Source organism: Cebidichthys violaceus, unplaced genomic scaffold, assembly GCF_023349555.1.
Source record: "Cebidichthys violaceus isolate CVI_PGR_0920_01 unplaced genomic scaffold, fCebVio1.0.p SCAF_28, whole genome shotgun sequence".
In the NCBI taxonomy this organism is placed as follows: Eukaryota; Metazoa; Chordata; class Actinopteri; order Perciformes; family Stichaeidae; genus Cebidichthys; species Cebidichthys violaceus.
In genome coordinates, this window is record NW_027176461.1 from 1,685,639 (window position 1) to 1,704,222 (window position 18,584).

The 18,584-nt window shown below is 39.5% G+C and overlaps 3 protein-coding genes across 4 annotated transcripts in view; 2 read left to right on the forward strand and 1 right to left on the reverse strand.

The window, feature by feature from the left end:
• pygl (phosphorylase, glycogen, liver) lies at positions 1-10,523 on the forward strand. Its single transcript, XM_068721837.1, has 20 exons — positions 1-285; positions 955-1,056; positions 1,214-1,292; positions 1,703-1,806; positions 2,557-2,688; positions 2,907-3,018; positions 3,344-3,426; positions 3,638-3,775; positions 4,327-4,419; positions 4,800-4,946; positions 5,067-5,230; positions 5,857-5,971; positions 6,578-6,679; positions 7,194-7,341; positions 8,408-8,466; positions 8,561-8,702; positions 8,828-9,035; positions 9,134-9,268; positions 9,524-9,590; positions 9,789-10,523. Exons 1-20 carry the CDS (start codon positions 43-45, stop codon positions 9,975-9,977), a joined length of 2,562 nt encoding a protein of 853 aa, XP_068577938.1. The 5' UTR covers positions 1-42; the 3' UTR covers positions 9,978-10,523.
• LOC137880455 (lysophosphatidylserine lipase ABHD12-like) lies at positions 7,974-14,709 on the reverse strand. 2 transcript variants are annotated; one of them, XM_068721839.1, is made up of 13 exons: positions 14,383-14,709; positions 13,303-13,405; positions 12,977-13,096; positions 12,759-12,789; positions 12,626-12,671; positions 12,198-12,327; positions 12,064-12,101; positions 11,871-11,950; positions 11,348-11,430; positions 11,077-11,155; positions 10,847-10,980; positions 8,834-10,667; positions 7,974-8,636 (listed from the first exon to the last, which is right to left on the reverse strand). In XM_068721839.1, the coding sequence occupies exons 1-12, from the start codon at positions 14,483-14,485 to the stop codon at positions 10,640-10,642; spliced, it is 975 nt and encodes a 324-aa protein (XP_068577940.1). In that variant the 5' UTR covers positions 14,486-14,709; the 3' UTR covers positions 7,974-8,636; positions 8,834-10,639. The 2 variants fall into 2 exon arrangements, with proteins under 2 accessions (XP_068577940.1, XP_068577939.1); XM_068721838.1 differs by having other exon boundaries at positions 7,974-8,726.
• nin (ninein (GSK3B interacting protein)) overlaps positions 13,327-18,584 on the forward strand; it is a 27,769-nt gene continuing 22,511 nt past the window's right edge. The window contains exon 1 of the mRNA XM_068721836.1: positions 13,327-13,429. Within this exon, the coding sequence (XP_068577937.1) occupies positions 13,394-13,429 (36 nt within the window). The 5' untranslated portion in view covers positions 13,327-13,393. The remainder of the gene's footprint in view (positions 13,430-18,584) is intronic.

Consider the following 18,584-nt stretch of genomic DNA (forward strand, 5'->3'; position numbering starts at 1 on the left):
CAACCTGACAGTAAGACACAGGACAGACCTGCTGGCCCGAGCATGGCGACACCACTCACCGACCAGGAGAAGCGCAAGCAGATCAGCATCAGAGGGATTGTTGGGGTGGAGAATGTTGCAGAGCTGAAGAAAGGCTTCAATCGTCACCTGCACTTCACCCTGGTGAAAGACAGAAACATTGCAACACCCAGGGATTACTACTTTGCCCTGGCTCACACAGTGAGAGATCACCTGGTGGGGAGATGGATCAGAACACAGCAGTTTTACTATGAAGCAGACCCGAAGGTAAAGATCAGATTCAGCTAAACTACATCTCAAACTGTAAATATTCAGTAGCTATATATGATTCAAGTGCAAAACACTACAAAGAATCTAAAAATAAAGAAACATTGAAAGTACGTTTGAAAGAGTTTGCGAAATCCTGAAACCTACACTGCAAAAAAATATATTTTCAGACTGCCCACAAACTGACCAAAAATGTAAATATGTCTCATGTAGATGACATTTGAACTACCTTTATAACACATGTTCTATCTTAAAGTACAAATGCATTATATTATGCTCAGTTACACTGCTTTTCAAATCATTTAGTCTTGGAAGAAAACCTTGTAAGAGCATATTTTTAAGAGTGTGTATTTTATTTATTTATGGGAAGTAGTCTTACGCAATGTATTTTTTCTGTTCCAAAAAACTTTCCAGACTTTCAAGAGGTTCAGTGTTTTTGAGTCATTGCATCATGTTTACACCGCTAGGAAAATGTTTGCTTGTTCCAGTTTGATTTAGTTACTGCTCGGCTCTAAACTGCATTTTCTGCACCTTCGAGTCACAATCAAAGAAAGTATGTCACAAATATGAATTTGTAGTTTCACTTTTGATCCATACAATCTCTGAAAAGATGGAGCCTGTGCAGAGAAACATGTATTATTATTTTTTTTCTTTTCTCATCATGTCCAGCGGGTGTATTATCTGTCTCTGGAGTTCTACATGGGCAGGACGCTCCAAAACACGATGATCAACCTGGGGCTGCAGAACGCCTGCGATGAAGCCATCTATCAGGTCAGACTCAAGTTTACAGGACATGGAGGCCATCGGCAACCGCAAACGCACATTCAATACTCATAATGACTTTGCTAGTCTTGATAACCTTTTTGCTTTTTCATTTAAAAAAAAAAAAAAAGTCAACAGTAGGCTTGTGTGTTCCCCTCTGCTGTAGCTCGGCCTGGACATGGAGGAGCTGGAGGAGATGGAGGAGGATGCAGGTCTGGGGAACGGAGGCCTGGGCAGACTGGCAGGTAAAAAAAAAGACTGCAGATATTTGAACTTGAGGGAGACTTGTAGAAAGAGAGGTTGTGTTTTATTTTATATCACTCCTCTAAAACAATTCATTGTGCAGAGGGAAAAGAAACAAAGGATAGCTTTTTAGTATAGCTTTTAAACTGACAGTATATGAGTCAAAAACAAATACCAAAAGGCAAACACTTAATCTCTTGGACAACAATGCTCCATTATCATTTTCAGGCTGTTTTGGCAGTTGGCCATCAAATACCTCTGTGTGCCTGTTGAACGTTTGAAGCAACTTGCAGCCACAGAAATGTTGCAACAAAATGAGCATTACACCACAAACTGTCATTCTGTGTCTCAATTCAGCATTATTGATTTTAAGTCTAATTATGAAGTGTTTTTGTTTTTTTTATGCACACAGCTTGCTTCTTGGATTCGATGGCCACCTTGGGTCTTGCAGCTTACGGTTATGGCATTCGATATGAATATGGAATCTTTAACCAGAAGATAAGAGACGGCTGGCAGGTAACCAGCTGAAAAATGTATTTTTCTACAAATGTTGATTGATCAACTTTCTAACCTTCAAAGTACAGTCTTATAAGCTTTGTTTTGAACTAAAATGACCAGTTATCTCCCCGTTCATAGATCCTTTCTTATCTTTAACTTTGAAATTCAGGATTCTGTTGTTGACCCATGTCCATGCTGTTTGTTGTCAGAGTGGAGCGGGGCCAAAGTAGACATGAATTAGGTCAGAATACATCACAAGCTAATCATTAACAGTAACTTACACCCACTACCGTGGCGCAAGGGCTGGTGCTGGTTGGCTTTAGATGAAAATACATATTGCTTCTCCCGTGATAAGAGATCCCCAAACTAAAGACTTTTGACCTTTTGAATTCTACTGGCTATTTGCTGTTCAAGACCTTCAGTGTAAACATGCACTTCTGAACACTGAACTGTATTTAAGCTCTGTGTTTTCTCACTGAGGTGGATGAACCTATTTAATCCCTGCTGCTAGTGGACAGTAAATGTACAGAAAGTTGGTGCTTTTTACTGTAATGTAATGGTGATCCTGACTGGGCTTGATATAACTTTGTAACTTGATTAATTTCTTATCTCAATCTGCTGCATAAAGAGGACCGAGGTCAGATAAGGTAGACATCGCTACATTATTGTTTTGCTCAATACCTCGTCTTTCTATCTGGACACCTGCTACTCCATCATGTAATATCGTATAACATATTTTTTATCTTTACTCTGTCTGATCTATTGTAGGTGGAGGAGGCAGATGATTGGCTGAGGCATGGAAACCCGTGGGAGAAAGCCCGTCCGGAGTACATGCTGCCTGTTCACTACTATGGACGGGTAGAAGAGACGAAAGATGGCTCCAAATGGGTCGACACTCAGGTACTGAAGATGAGTTTAGATGACTACAAAAAATGACCAAAAAGAGACAAAATTCTACACAGAGACTCAAAACGACTTCAAAGAGGCTTTAGGCTACTTGGAGTTACAAATGGCAGCTATTCATTGACATTATTTATTTTATTATTACCGCAGGATTTACATGCACTGTGCAACTGTGTGTTCTGCTGACTCGCTGTTTTCCCTTTTTATTCATGCAGGTAGTTTTGGCGATGCCCTATGACACGCCCATCCCCGGCTACATGAACAACACTGTAAACACCATGAGGCTGTGGTCCGCCCGTGCTCCCAACGATTTTAACTTGAGAGACTGTGAGTGCTGATTTCTGATGTAAACCCAACTTTTGCAAAACAGTCTGTGTGTTTCCTTTTAGTTTTCAACAAACACACTTTACAAGGAAGAAGGAAGCTGCTGCAACACTGACACCTTGCATAAAGATGTCTGTGTTGCCAAATAGCTCAAATGTTGTGGTTTATTTGCTTTTGGTGTTTAAATTTGACTTTATTTATTTATTTTTATATATACACACACACACACACACACACACACACACACACACACACACACACACACACACACACACACACACTAATATATAATATTAGTGTTACTAAAATGCACTTCATCTGTCCGTAGTCAATGTTGGAGATTACATCCAGGCTGTTCTGGACAGAAATCTGGCGGAGAACATCTCCCGTGTTCTTTATCCCAATGACAATGTAAGTTGAATATTTTGCCATGAAGCACATGTATTGATGTGTATATATGCAAAATACTTTTTAGGTTTATACTGATGTGTAAAAATTGATGCCTGAATATTTTGCATCAAAAGATCGTCTTCTCTAGTGTTTGACACGCTGAAAATCGGTCCAAAAAATGTCTGCTGTACTAAAGCCGAGGCGTGGTCTCTGTGGTCTCTACGTGTTGTAGTTCTTTGAAGGAAAAGAACTTCGTCTGAAGCAGGAGTACTTTGTTGTGGCGGCCACACTCCAAGACATCATCCGCCGCTTCAAAACCACCAAGAAGGGCAATCCTGCCCGAACCTCCTTCGAGGGCTTCCCAGAAAAAGTAAGCTTCAAAAGACAAAAGAGCGGAGAAGGTCAAGTATTTGGAAACTGGTTACTTCAAGTATTTGGAAACGGGTTACTTCAAGTATTTGGAAACGGGTTACTTCACTTCTTCTCTATTGGCCAGAGGCAAACAGGTGGCAATTGCAGCAAGATCTTGACATCTTCTTTCTTTGTCTTGTACAAATTTGTGGCACAAGCTCATCTTCCTGATTTAAGGCCTGTAACTTACTCAAACAAGGAAATTGCATTTTCAAACTAAAAGAGAGTAAAATAGAAACAAAAAGATATTGCATTACCATGAAAAGTAGTGTGTTATTTGCACAGCTCATGCACATGATGTTTTGTAGCGCCAAGTGAGAAACCCTGCAGGTATAATATTGTGATTTTGTGCAAAGGTGTGGCAAATCTTATGCAATTTGTGTATTCAATTCAAAGGTATTTCAGATATTAAATACCTGCTTTTCCCTTCAGTGTTTCACTTTATTCAGCTACAGTTCTAGCAGATCAAATCAATAAGAAGGTGACTTTACAGAATGTCGTGTTTTCCAGGTCGCCATCCAGTTGAATGACACTCATCCTGCCATGGCCATCCCCGAGCTGATGAGGATCTTTGTTGACATTGAGAAACTCGACTGGGACACGGTGGGTGAGACTCAGATTTGGTAGATTTGAAGTCAACTATTTTGCTCACTGAGAGTCAGTAAAGCGCAGGAATAAATAAGGAAGTCCTAGCAAGTAACACAAAGGAGGTTAAAGAACTGAGCATGACAAGTGAAACGGATATTCCTGTGTTGCGTAATGTTCATGCACAATGGAGGAAGTCAGGCGGGTTAAGAAATGTATTCATTCATTCCCAGGTAGTTTGTTGATGCAGCATTTGTGATGCAAAGTAGCTCAGACATGGAGGGAAGGGACGCTATCAGGAAAACGGTAGACTTAGATTAGGTTGCGATTAGTTCCAAAGCTCAAGTGTGATGTGTAAGCCGATGAAATAAACTCACCCTCCTCCTCCTCCTCTGCAGGCCTGGGACCTCACTACGCGCACCTTCGCCTACACCAACCACACAGTCCTCCCTGAGGCTCTGGAGCGCTGGCCTGTGGAGCTGCTGGAGAAGCTGCTGCCCAGACACTTGCAGATCATCTACCACATCAACCAGGTCCACCTCGATGTACGTGCAGCGGCTCAGACATGGCGGAAAGACAAAGCCTGTGTTTTATTCACTGAACACACCTGTGACGCATCATGTGAATCTGATCTCCTGAAGGTGTGTCTGTTTTTGTTACTGCAGAGGATTGCAGCTCTCTATCCAGAAGACATGGAGAAGCTGAGGAAAATGTCTCTGATCGAAGAAGATGGATGCAAGAGGGTGAACATGGCGCACCTGTGCATCGTGGGATCTCACGCTGTCAACGGAGTCGCTGAAATCCACTCCAACATCATCAAGACTGACGTGTAAGCCTCTTCACACACACACACACACACACACACACACACACACACACACACACACACACACACACACACACACACACACACACACACCACTTCAGAACATAAATCAGACTGCATTGACTTAAGGAAGCAGAGGTAGCTCAGATAGGCAGACCGCTAAAACAATTGCTGAACGCCACGTGAGTGTGACCTCATAGACAACCACAGGATTGAGTCATCTCCTCTGTTACACACTCTAAACAGTAACTGTATGATGGGAGCTTGAAAGACAGGACTGCTATTAGGAAACAAAGACACAGAACAACAACAAACAAACAGCTGAAAACTTCCCAGAGCTGTGAGAAATGCATATTACCCGATGAGTCGGCCATCTTTGTTATTATTGTAAAGGACCACCAGTGTTTTTGCATGTTTTAGTGTATTTATTGCAAATCACATTTACATCACAGTTGTCTATTTTTAGAAACAACTTGTGTTACAAAGGTCAGCACATTTTTTGGATAAGGAGATAAATCAAACATGGTGGTACTATGCCTCTTTAAGTAGCTGAAACGCATATATCCAAATTAGCATAACATGTCTCCTTTTAAGTTCGTCCTGAAGAACATTTCACTTTTCTTCTACAGATTTCGGAATTTCAGTGAACTCGAACCGGAGAAGTTTCAGAACAAAACCAACGGCATCACTCCCAGACGCTGGCTGCTGCTCTGCAACCCCGGACTGGCTGAGCTCATAGCTGAGGTCTGTTTGAGCTGCCTGAGCAGTAAATAAATGAGCTAGTGCCAGGAGATGCTGTAGCGAATCCTCAATAATACACTCCCCAGCTGTCGTGTGATCGAATCTTGGCTTAGCTTTTACAGTCAACTTTCCAGATATATATATATATATATATATGTATGTATGTATGTATGTATGTATGTATATATGTATATATATATATATATGTATATGTATATGTATATGTATATATGTATATGTATATGTATATATGTATATGTATATATATATATGTATATATATATATATATGTATGTATATATGTGTATATATATATGTATATATATATGTATATATATATATGTGTATATATATATGTATATATATATGTATATATATATATATATATATATATGTATATATATATATATATATATATATGTGTATGTATATATATATATATATATATATATATATATATATGTATATATATATATATATATATATATATATATGTATATATATGTGTATGTGTATGTATATATATATGTATGTATGCGGGGGAGTGTAGTAAACACTGTCAGTTTGTTTTGCCCACATGTTATCGAGACCTTTTAATGTCTCTCTCAGGTCATTGGGGAGGATTATGTGAAGGACCTCAGCCAGCTACGGAAGCTGAATGACTTTGTTGACGATGTTGCCCTCATCCGAGATGTCTCTAGAGTGAAACAGGTAACGAGCTACATTTGTACTGAAGTACAATTTTGAGGTACTTTACTTGATTATTTTCATTTTCTGCCAGTGTATACCTCTATTCCACTGTGTATCAATAGATTTAGAAGCTTTGTCTGATATGAAAGTAGTTTAACTGTATTGATAAGTCTTTCATAGCATAGGGGTTCCTGTTTGTATGTAACTGATGATTGCATGATGTTGCCATACATGCATAGTGGAGGCTTTGTCCTAAATGTCCTGTCGCACCGTGAATCTAAACAATTCAACATGAAGGACAAGTGGCCATTTCCGTGTGCGGTACAAACCATGGGTATAGTTGTTAATCCTTCCTGCACGTCATTGCATGCAAAGTGATTAGGATCTGATGTATTTTTTTCAGAGCAGCATTGTGTTTCGCAGCTTTAGAATCACTACATGTCAGTACAGGCCAGACCTGTGATTCAGCAGCTCCGCCTCAATGAATAAACCCCCGTTTTTGTTATCAAGTCACGTGTTTCTGGTTTTCTCACAGGACAACAAGGTGAAATTCGCCCAGTACCTGGAGAAAGAGTACAGGGTGAAGATAAACCCGTCCTCCATGTTCGACGTCCACGTGAAGAGAATCCACGAGTACAAGCGGCAGCTCCTCAATTGTCTGCACATCATCACCATGTACAACCGTATGTGAATGACTCATTACTAAGTGCCAGAAGCATTACCAGTTTCACGAGCAACAACTGTGAGCGCTGCATTACATGACACAATCTGACATGCCCTGATGCCCCCCCCCCCCCCCCCCCCCAGGGGTGCACCAAGCAAGTTAAAACTAACACTAACAATGAGATGCATCTGCCTTTTTAAATCAAGTGTGAGAATTTTCCCTTGCAATCATCAGACTGATGAACACAAAATCACTTTCATCAGCAGTCCTATTCAGTGCAACATGCAATTTACAATTAGCAGACTTTGCCTGCATCTGAAACCATGTCCTTACTTTTGAATATTCCCACCAAAGATTTTCAAGTACATTTCATAGAAATGGCAATTCGGTGTCCTTAAATTGCATAAAAGAACAACAGAATAAGAATGAATGCAACATTTGATAGTATTTGAAGTAAGGACTGATCATCACAAAACAAGAATCTGCAGCCATGCTAGCACTGTGCGGCTGTATTTCCGATCATTAGCATGCTAACATGCGCACAATGACAACGCTTACATGCCAATGTAAAGCAGCATTTTACCATCTAAGTTTAGCATGTTAGCGTGCTAACATTTGCTAACAGGAATAAATACAAAGTACAGATAAGGCTGATGGGAATGTCATTAGTTTATTTGGTCATTAAAAAAAAGTTTATCCTGATGTAGCTAAATAAAATCTTAAGACTTCCTCAAAGCAATTTTTTGCAATTCATCCTAAGAGGGGTATCAATGTTCGTACTACATTTCGTGGCTATCCTTCTGATATTTATTGAGACAATTCACTCTAAAAAAAACCCCCCACAAATGTCAAACTGCTGGTGGAGATAATTGAAAAGTCAGGAGATCTCCAAAGTCGGTAGGATTCATCCTCTGTAGACCATGAACGCCTGTACAAAATGCCACCTCCTGGTGTTTTGTAAGTTATAGTATGTTAAAATCAATCCCCTTACTTATTTGTAGTCAATGCAGAGACGTGAGAAATGGTACTGTAATGTGTGGATATGTCACTTTTAATAAGTTTGTGTCATTTTCTTTTTTCCAAAGGCATCAGAATGAACCCCACTGCGCCTTTTGTCCCACGGACAGTGATCATCGGGGGAAAGGTACCGCTCAGTCGCAGCACAGATGAAGTCCAGTAAACAGAAGAAGAGTGGTGTGATGTTTTACAGTGAATCTGTCTCCTGTCGCCCTCTGCAGGCTGCTCCTGGGTATCACATGGCGAAGATGATCATCAGGCTCATCACCTCAGTGGCTGATGTGGTGAATAATGACCCTGTGGTGGGAAACAAGCTGAAGGTAATCTTCCTGGAGAACTACAGGGTCTCTCTCGCAGAGAAAGGTACTGTCACCTTTTTGTTTACACCTGCACAAACGCAAAAATTCTTATTTGAAGTGCCACATTTTAAAAATCCTAAATGAGAAGGATAGTTCACCAAATAACTTAAATGAACTGCTCTCCCTCAGTGATACCTGCCACAGATCTGTCAGAGCAGATTTCCACTGCCGGCACTGAAGCTTCAGGAACAGGAAACATGAAGTTCATGCTGAACGGAGCTCTGACCATCGGCACCATGGACGGAGCCAACGTGGAGATGGCCGAGGAGGCTGGAGAGGAGAACCTGTTCATCTTCGGCATGAGGGTGGAGGATGTGGCTGAAATGGACAAAAAGGGGTAACAGAGTCTGCTTTTTTTTTTTTATTTTTTTTTTTATACATTTTATGGCTCTTTTTTATGTTGTCAAAACAATATTAACTTGAGTCTTTTTTAAGATATGATGCCATGTTGTACTACAAGAGGATCCCAGAGCTGAAACATGTGATGGATCAGATCACGAGTGGATATTTCAGCCCCAAAAACCCAGATCTTTTCAAAGACCTCACTGACATGCTCTTCAAATTTGACCGGTGAGCAGCACGCTGATATCTTCTTCACTTTCCACTCCAGTGTCAGTCACTTGAAGTTAATTAATTCCATTTTTTTTTTTTTAAACGTTTTATATAAGAAGCCAAGGTCAAATGACTGCTGATACTGTCATGACAACAAGATTTTTTTTTTTCTTCTAATGATGGCTGTCAAACCTCTGTAGACTTGTTAAGCTTGTTTGTTGTGTTCAAGTTGTCAGACTTGATGTATTTATTCTCCCTTGTCTCTCTCTTCAGTTTCAAAGTGTTTGCAGACTTTGAGGACTACATCAAATGCCAGGAGAAAGTCAGCAAGCTCTATCAGGTAACATGACCTGAGGCCTGTTTACCACAAAGTTAGATTAGTGGGTTAGACCGCTTTCTTTGGGTTTAATTATTCAAGTATCACCTTGCTGGCTCATTTCAAACTGGGGTAAATCACCATGGTAACCCGACTTAATTTCAGGATCCCGAAGATATAAAACCTATAATATATATATTTTTTTTAATTCTTCTCTAAAAGAATCCAAAGGAGTGGACGAAGATGGTGATCAGGAACATCGCTGCCACAGGGAAGTTCTCCAGCGACAGAACCATCACGGAGTACGCCACCGAGGTGTGGGGCGTCGAGCCGACCGACCTGAAGATCCCGCCTCCGAATGAGCCGAGAGAGGCCATCGAAGAAACGGCCAGAGCTCTGAAGAAAATGTGAGGCTGTTTCACAAACAAGAGCTGCCTTCATGTTTACAAATCATTTACTGTTCCTTTCCCTCTGACTTTTAACATACAAGTCACTGAACCTTTTTTTTTTTTTTTTTTTTTTTCTAGAACTGTGGGTGTTTCAGAAATCACATCTGCACCCGTTTAAATTTTCTGAACACTTTTTTGGATTTGTTTTATTGTCAAAGTACTTGCATTACAAACATGTCTGTTACAGTCCTTCATACCAACACATACAGAAAATCCACCGTCAGTGTGGAGAGCGAGGTGAAATCATTCCTTCATATTTGACATCTAGGGAATTCAGTAGGATGTCGGTAACGGAGCAGCTGACTAAACTGATTTTTAATTACATTCCTGCCTCTTCATGCTGCTGTTCTGTGCGTCAAAGCCGGTCTATACAGTAGGCAGACTGACACAAAAATATGTATGAGTCCAGATCAGTACAACTTGGCTAATGAAAGATACAAACCTACTTCATTTGTGACTTGCAGTATTTTGTTCCAGTGTTTTAATTAAAGCGTACTGTGCAATATCATATGTAAATCAGTGCTTTTTGTTTTAGAGCGCACACACACACATGCATGCATTTTGTGACAAAAATAAATAAAGTTGGAATTTATTATTTACTTCTCTGAAGGAGGAAGACGTGATCTACTGTCTCAGGGTTTGTAGAAATTTCCTGCAATCAAAACAGAATATTACATTTATTTCCTGTTGATGCCTCAAGGAATTTTGGTTAATGGACAAGGTTTACAAGAAGAAGAAAAAACACAGTAAACTTAAAGAAAGACACAATTGTTTCCTAGTTTTGAACGTTAGCATAACATGCATTAGAAACAAAGTTTTAACAAAACTTACCCGACAACATTTGACAGATTGGGATCTAAGTAGATCTTATTGTGGGAGAATCCAAGATTTGCACTGTAGGAAATCATTTCAACCTGAACATCTGTGTTGTATTCTTTCTTAGCCTGGAGGGATATCTCGTACAGCTGGGGACAAAACAAAATAATTCAACAAGGAAGCAGCAACACCCACTAGGAAATGATATAAACGTTCAAAGGAGGCACTCATAAGACCTACTTTACCTTCAGGCCCATGTGATAAGGTACAATATCATCATCCTCTGAATGCAGGATAAGTAGAGGGCTGGTCAGGGTCTTTACACTGTGGAGATGTTGGGGTCAAATATATAATCAGTCAGAAATGGATTTCATTATCTGAATAAAATATATTAAGCACCAGTTTATCATGTTCTTTTGCAGGTATCTCTGTATTTATTAAAAAATGGCGAAGGTTGGAAACCCTACAAAATTAATAAAACAAGTATAGGCTTTTATTCTTTTAAAGTGTACTTACTTTTTATCACTAGCAAACACAATGTTGTTCATTTCCACAATGTTCCGAAGCAAGCTCTCAAATCCTGGAAGGAACATGTATACCTGGAGGAACACAGGGTACAACGTGTGTTGAAATATTTAGCAATTTCCTGTGTACTGGAATAACATACAAATACTTGCATAACAGAAATAGTTGTCTGGTTTAACATCAGCCAACTTTGTGGATGTATCTCCGTATGGATGTAGATAAACGGAAACCTTTAATTGCAAATCAGTGATGAGAAGTGTTAAATGAGCTGTGTCATGTGATTTCAACATGGTAAACATTATCTATTGGCATCTTAAATTGAGGCCTTATTACTTTACTTATAGATTAAATAGATTAAGCCCTCTTTGACTTTTATTGCACGTCATCCCGCCTCTCTATCCCCAGTATTACTGTCTTAGTATTTGCACATTCTTCTGAAACCAGATAAATTGTGTTTTCATGGAGTGGTAAACACCCTGAGCGGCTGCAGACAGACACAAATGTAACAACTCACCTTCGTGAGCGGATAGTTGACTACGACGTCTCCAATAGTTGTGAACGGAGCTTCAAGTATTAAAGCATCAAGAACAGACCCTGATGTGTTTAAGAAAATAACAAAAATTATTAGAAACAGATGATACAATAAAGAAAAACATATGGATGGATAAGGTATTAAATGATTCAAATCACTGTGACCTTTAACCCACCTTGTTCTTGGACTTTCACTGCAGTATTGGTTGCCACCCTACAAGAAAACAAAAAGAGTATGTCTTTCACATTTCTAATCTTTCCAGATGTCTCTGTTGGCGTCATGGACAGTGGACGTTACTAGTCTACTGACCCAGTGCCGAGTGAGTGTCCCCACAGACAGACAGGACCTCCTCTGCTTTGTTTCTTCACCCAGTGGAACAGGAAGAGGGCGTCACTGGTCAACCCAGCTTCACTTGGCTCCCCGGTGGAGTCTCCAAATCCTTTATTAGGAGACATACAAACCTTAAAATGATATACTATATATTGACTGACAGGACAATACACCAATGACATGATATGTACTCTATTTTAGACATAAACAAACAATCTACTTCCTCTCTGCAGTGTGTGTAATAATAAAGATAGCATTTGTTTCTCTTCTCTTTTTATGACAAAAGTAATGTCTCAATAAAGTTTTCTAGTAATCCTCATAAAACTAGGACAAATCCAGGACCCTAAAAAGAGCATATGGGGTTTTATTTAGCGGTCACACAATCACATAAAGAATCATCATCTTACCTCGGTAGTCTAAAGATAAGACATGATATCCTGCAGCACTTAAAATCTGCAACACACAAAAATACCGAATTTGATCCAAAGCTGAGAGTCAAAACTGATCAAAAGTGCAAAAGCTTTGAAACAGAAACTGTACCTTCACCAGTTCCACTCTGTGATGTATGGCCCTGCACAAATGAGATGAGAGCAATGAATACAAACAAACAAGTGGCTTTCAGACTCATTTACTTTGACCCACTCTGCGTTGTGTTCATTGTGCCTGTGGATAAACCCAGGGGCCTGAGCAGTCACGTGTCACCCACTAAACCCATTAGGATCAATTCAAGGGTCCCTATCCTGCCGCTCTCTTCCCACCTGGTCCCTAAGTTGCCATGGAGATAGATAATAACAGGGCGGCCGTCTCCCAGAGTTTCGCGGTACGACTCAGGGCTTCTCCCCATGGCCTCGTCCCATTGGCTGGCCGGGAGTGTATGCCTATGAGACAACAAAGAGAGAGCGAGGGAGGAGAAAGTAAAAACAAAAAACGCTTGTGTTTTCAAACATACAGTCTTTTTGTGATAATGAGTAGATTGTGGTTCTATTCACTCAGCAGCCACCTGTACCGAATATGCACGCGCTCGTGGTATTTTCAAGTACTGATGCACTTCAAAGGACAAAACAGAAAGCCGCAAATGACCTACCAGACACCCACTGAGACGCCCTCCTCTGTGTCCAGGTAGAAGTTGCATGTGTGGTTCAGCACGGCTTCAGGTCTGCTAAGGTCCACGAACAATGGAAACCTCACTGCAGCAGGCAAGAGCACACAAGGTCAGTAGGATTTCTGTATTTAGGTAGTATTTTATCATTATCCCACAATAGTACACTGTGTTATCATTTAATGATTTGTATTATATTGTATTGCATTTTATCACATTAAATCATATCACATTGCATCATATCGTATGGCATTGTATCGTAAAGATTAATGTATTGTATCCAATCATTTCATATTGTATCAGATTGCATCATATCCAATCATCTCGTCTTGCTTTGTATCGTATTTATCATATATTATTGCAATGTATCGTAATATATTTTTAATCAGATAGTTTCGCAAATAATCATATCGTATTGCATTGTATCGTGTTAAATATCAAAAATAAATATTTTCATAAATGTAATATTTTGGAAAAGTGAGGACCAATCTCAGGCCACCACTTGTTTAACTATATTTAAAATATTAATATATTTGTGACTTCAGTGTAATATATCAAATCAAACTGTGAATATTTGTAGATTTATGGGTCTTGTCTATTTATTGAACCTTTACACATATGAATTAGTACAATTTTCATAACGAGAATAGTAAACGGTAAATGGACTTTGTGTAGTGCCTTTGTAGTCTTTGAACCACTCAAAGGACTTTACACTACATGTCATCATCCACGCTTTCACACACACACACACACACACACACACACACACACACACACACACACACACATACACACTGAGGACAGATGCTATATATAATGCAAGGTGCCACCTGCTGTACAGTGTGCAATAACATACAGTGACATCATTTTCACTGCAACCAAAACACATAACTTTAAGCCATTTCAGACGCACACACTGTGTGTTTCTGCACAGACATTAGAATGAGAACATCATACAATAAATATCTTGAAGAATGTAACCGCAACACTGCGTATGACCCATTTGGTTACCTTATTAGCATTATGTTGCTCTAGCAAACAGCTTTATTTCTACTGATTACTTACACAGGTGAGAGAAGATGATATGGCCCAGGATCCAGGGGAATAGGTAGAGGATGACAGGCGCTGATGCGTAGACAGCGACCACAAACAACGCAGCTCTCTTCATTCCTGCGTCAGGAGAAAGTACTTCCTATCTGTAGCGAAACAATTTCAGTGTGCTCCCTTTTCCTTGTTCCAATTGTGGACTGAGAGAGAATCCTGCAGAGCTTTGGTCCTGACAGCATGAATGTTGGGAAATACAGAAGAAAATAGGTCAACGTTCAATTGAAACGAACAATCCCCTCTGCTGCTATTGGTTCACATTTGATACAGTGGGTCAAACACGCCAAGCACGTCAAGCAACAAAACGGAACATACCCAGCTGACAGGTCACCGCTGCACTGCAAGGCGTTGTGGGTATTGGAGTTCTTTGAACAGTGGCACTGACTTGTGATATCACATGTAAAAATGCTCCGTTGTGTCCTACATTCAGAAGTTTACTTACGTAAATTTGTTATTATCGAACAACTGAAAGTACTCATAACCAAGAGTGCCCCTTAATTGTGTTGAATTATTATATTTGTGGATTATATAGTATTGGTGCGTTGCTATACAGCTAAGCAAGATTTGAATGTCCTTTATTATTAATATTTCCTCTTATATTTCTTTATAAGAGCAACTGCATGGTAGAAATCCCCCCCGGGATCAAACGAATATTCGGATTTAGACTATAGCTGGTGGTGGTGGGGTTCATTTGAAGTACTGTATATACTTTTGGGTAATCTGATCTATTACAATGCATACAACATTTGTTGATCAGATGTCTTGTGTGTAAAATCTTTATTTTCAAAGTATCTGCAGCCGTCAATTGAATGAAGTGGAGTATAAAGTAATCACTTTCTTTCTGAAATGTGCACTGTTTAATGTTTTGAGTAAACAGCCTTCAGTTTTTTGGGCAGAATTGTTTAGAGTGTAAACAGTGTTCTGTCATGGGACCACATCATTATTTCCCTTCCTTGTTCAGGATTTTGCAAAACATCGGGCCAACTATCAGTGGTGGAATTCTTACATTTACTCAAGTACCGTACTAAAGTACACATTTTAGGTACTTTTAAAAATCGATGTGATTGTTTGTCATTTTTCATGTAAAAATATTTGATGTTGTTTTAAAATGTTGAGGCTTGCACTGCTAGACAAAACAAACATTTTAAAGGTCTCACTTTGGACTTGCTTATTAGCCTTTCTCACTATTTTGAGAATGTTTGCAAATCAAACAATCAATTGATTAATGGAGATAATAATCAATCAGACTAACCCATAATTAAAATAATTAGTTGCACTCCTATACAAAATAGTAGACTTTTAAAACTTTAACAAGCCTAAATGTTCCTGATTTTACTTATATACTTTTACTTAATACACATGTCCAATGCAGAACTTACAAAAGAGTATTTTTACAGTGTATTCTTAGTACTTTTACTGAAGTTACTTCTTTCATCACTGGTAGCTATGTCCAAGGATGAGTGGATGCCAGTTTGAACTTCAACCAACGGAAGGCGTGATGGACTAAAAACCTAACACAACAGTCGGATAATACTATAATAAAGTGATATTATAGTTATATTTCAAATCGGGGAAGCATTATATTCATTTAGTGTGTTGGTTTGGTCGACAGGGGGCCAAACTGTGGCCAGTCAGGCCGTCGCAGGCTCTCGGTCACCGCCCCTTCCTCTTCCAGCCTCTTTTCAAAATCCGCTACAAGCCGGAGGAGGATGTCACACACGGGCGAGCACACAAAGCGTCCAGCACACTCTCCGGGGCTTTTTTGGGGGGAATAAAACGTCTCCTACAAGTCCCGACAAACCGACTGCATCGTGAAACTAACGGCTCGTTTATTCTTCCGGAAAGGATATTTTACCTGCGAGGAAACCGCCACGCGACTACAGGAGAAATGTTGTAAACGTTTATTTTATACCAACGTTGCACAAGTTAACGTGAATCACCGAACTCTAGTTTGGGGGGAAAAGGAGCCAACTGTCGTCCAAGTTCGGAGACTTTGGTGAGTGTTTTTGGCTTATTTTGCAACATTTAAACGGTTGCTTCCTCCTCTGATGCTAAATGGAGATTCATTTACTAAGTAACTGGTCGTGTGAGACAATGTGTGTACTTTGCAACTTACATTTCAGATGGTCTTTCTTGTCACAGATGCTATGAAAATCCTTAAAAGTTTGTAAAAACGCCTGTAACTTTTCCTATAAATGAAATGTGGCCTTGAAAATGGTTTATTTGAAACTTTTAGACATTGTTTTCACATCCCAAAGAAAACACTTTGATGGCTACGTGACACAGTCTTTACTTAAAAAAAAATACTACTTAATGCAATTTTTGTAGTGCCCAGTTTTGTTTTGTGTGACACATTCGTCTAAAACATGCCAATGTTTGCTCCAATTCTATCAACTTTGTACTATGAAAGTGTTAGAAGTGAGTCGATGTGATTTGCAGTTTGATGCCAAGTGAACTTTGTGGCAGTGTGGGCCAGTTAATAGCATCCTGTACATAAATAAGTGATGTGGATTTCATGAGTGACTTTGTATAATGCAGTTAATGTGGTTGCTTTTTGATGTGCCTGTGCCAAATATAGCAAAAGATGATAGAAATGCAATGTGATTAAGAATATGTTGCATGATGGGAATAGATAGGTAAAGGGTCAAAGACGAGGACCAGCATTTTGCACAAAAAAGATCATAAAATATGGGAAATAAATCAATCACAGACTTAAGGAAAACTATGTTAGAGCAGTATGGTGTTTGTGGGTGACACAATAAATATAAAAAATACCCATAAAATATGTGGCAAATGAAATGTTAGATAATTATTCTTAAATATTCCCATGAAAACATTTTCTGACTACATTTTGTAAGCTTTAGATAGCTCTTTATTCCCTTCAGATTGTGAAGTTGCACAGATTATCTACCGCTAACTGCTGTAGCTGTTAAGATGTTTCTTCACAATGTGATTTTCTCTACATACAGACAATAGGTTATTGCAGGAAACTTCCTTTTGTTCCACAGCTATCATCTCCTAACCCAAAAGAGCTGCAACAAAACCTTAGTATAGCCGTCAGTGTTTTAAACGTCACTGATGTTGAAGAGCAAGTTTTGTCATTTTTACTTCTCCAGATTGACATTTGTTAGTAGTAATTACCGGTGTCGGTGAATGGCTGGTTGGTGTGAAGGATTAACCTCCTCCTTGTGACCTGGTCTAGAGGGATTCTTTGGCTGCAGCAGCTGCCAAACCTCAGCCGCCGTCAGCCGCTGTGGCCGAGCAGGACGGCTACCGGGATAATTGGCTCAGAGGCTGCTTGGACAACACAAACGCGACAACACAAGCAATATGTGTGTGTAGTGAAACTTAGAATTGAATTGAAAAAAGGTCAGGCCAGTGCTGTTAGGAATAACAACATTATGATTTTATTTCCTTAATTTGTTTTGATGCTTTTTTTGTTTCTCAAATTTACACGACAGTTCTAGACAAGCTGCCTTACTGCTGAGTTATGTTTTTCTTGCATTTCATAAGCTGCTCAAATGTGCAGATGCAGAATACTGATTTGGTTTTTGTCTCTATTGTCTGTGGTGAATGGGTACCCCGAGTCCGGGGTGTGGGGGACACCTGGCCGAGCGCTAGATGATCTCACTGAGAGCAGCTGGAAAAGCAGGGGTCAGGAGGGTTCTCTTTGTATAGACATTTAGGCACAGACTGGGTAGTATGCTCTTAATTTGAAACTCCGTTCACAAGGTCTTATACACAGCATTTGTATCATGTTTGTGATGGAACAAAGTTCATTTCAGATCTCTATTGTCCCACAAGAGGAAGTCATTTTTGTAGCAAGAAAAGCATGAAACATAACTAAAACATAACTACAACAGACATCTGAAGACATTAAAAGTGTTCAGAATACAAACATGGCTAAATCATGCTGAACTGGACTCCAGACTTCTGCTTGGGTTCACAAACCGGACTTACTCTGGCCTTGTCAAAGAGTTCTTATTGTCTTTAAATAAAGCAATGATGCATTCGATTAGACAGTAAAACTACTTTGTCCATGTCTCTGTAACTGATGCTGCCTGCCAGTAAATGTTGGCTTAAAGCTTTTACTGTAACCTTCCCGATTGGTTCAGAGCCACTTTGCTGTCTTTGTCCTTCGTCTTTATCACCAGTTTGAAGTA

What these genes read in the sequence shown, in the direction of transcription:
- LOC137880455 (XM_068721839.1), bottom strand. Translation starts at nt 14,485, where the DNA reads ATGAAGAGAGCTGCGTTGTTTGTGGTCGCTGTCTACGCATCAGCGCCT. An exon ending in CTTATCTTTAGACTACCGAG is followed by an intron (nt 12,328 to 12,625) that starts GTAAGATGATGA and finishes CTCCTAATAAAG; the next exon opens with GATTTGGAGACTCCACCGGG. An exon ending in GTGTTTGCTAGTGATAAAAA is followed by an intron (nt 11,156 to 11,347) that starts GTAAGTACACTT and finishes ACATCTCCACAG; the next exon opens with TGTAAAGACCCTGACCAGCC.
- pygl (XM_068721837.1), top strand. Translation starts at nt 43, where the DNA reads ATGGCGACACCACTCACCGACCAGGAGAAGCGCAAGCAGATCAGCATC. An exon ending in CGATTTTAACTTGAGAGACT is followed by an intron (nt 3,019 to 3,343) that starts GTGAGTGCTGAT and finishes ATCTGTCCGTAG; the next exon opens with TCAATGTTGGAGATTACATC. An exon ending in TGGCTGAGCTCATAGCTGAG is followed by an intron (nt 5,972 to 6,577) that starts GTCTGTTTGAGC and finishes TGTCTCTCTCAG; the next exon opens with GTCATTGGGGAGGATTATGT.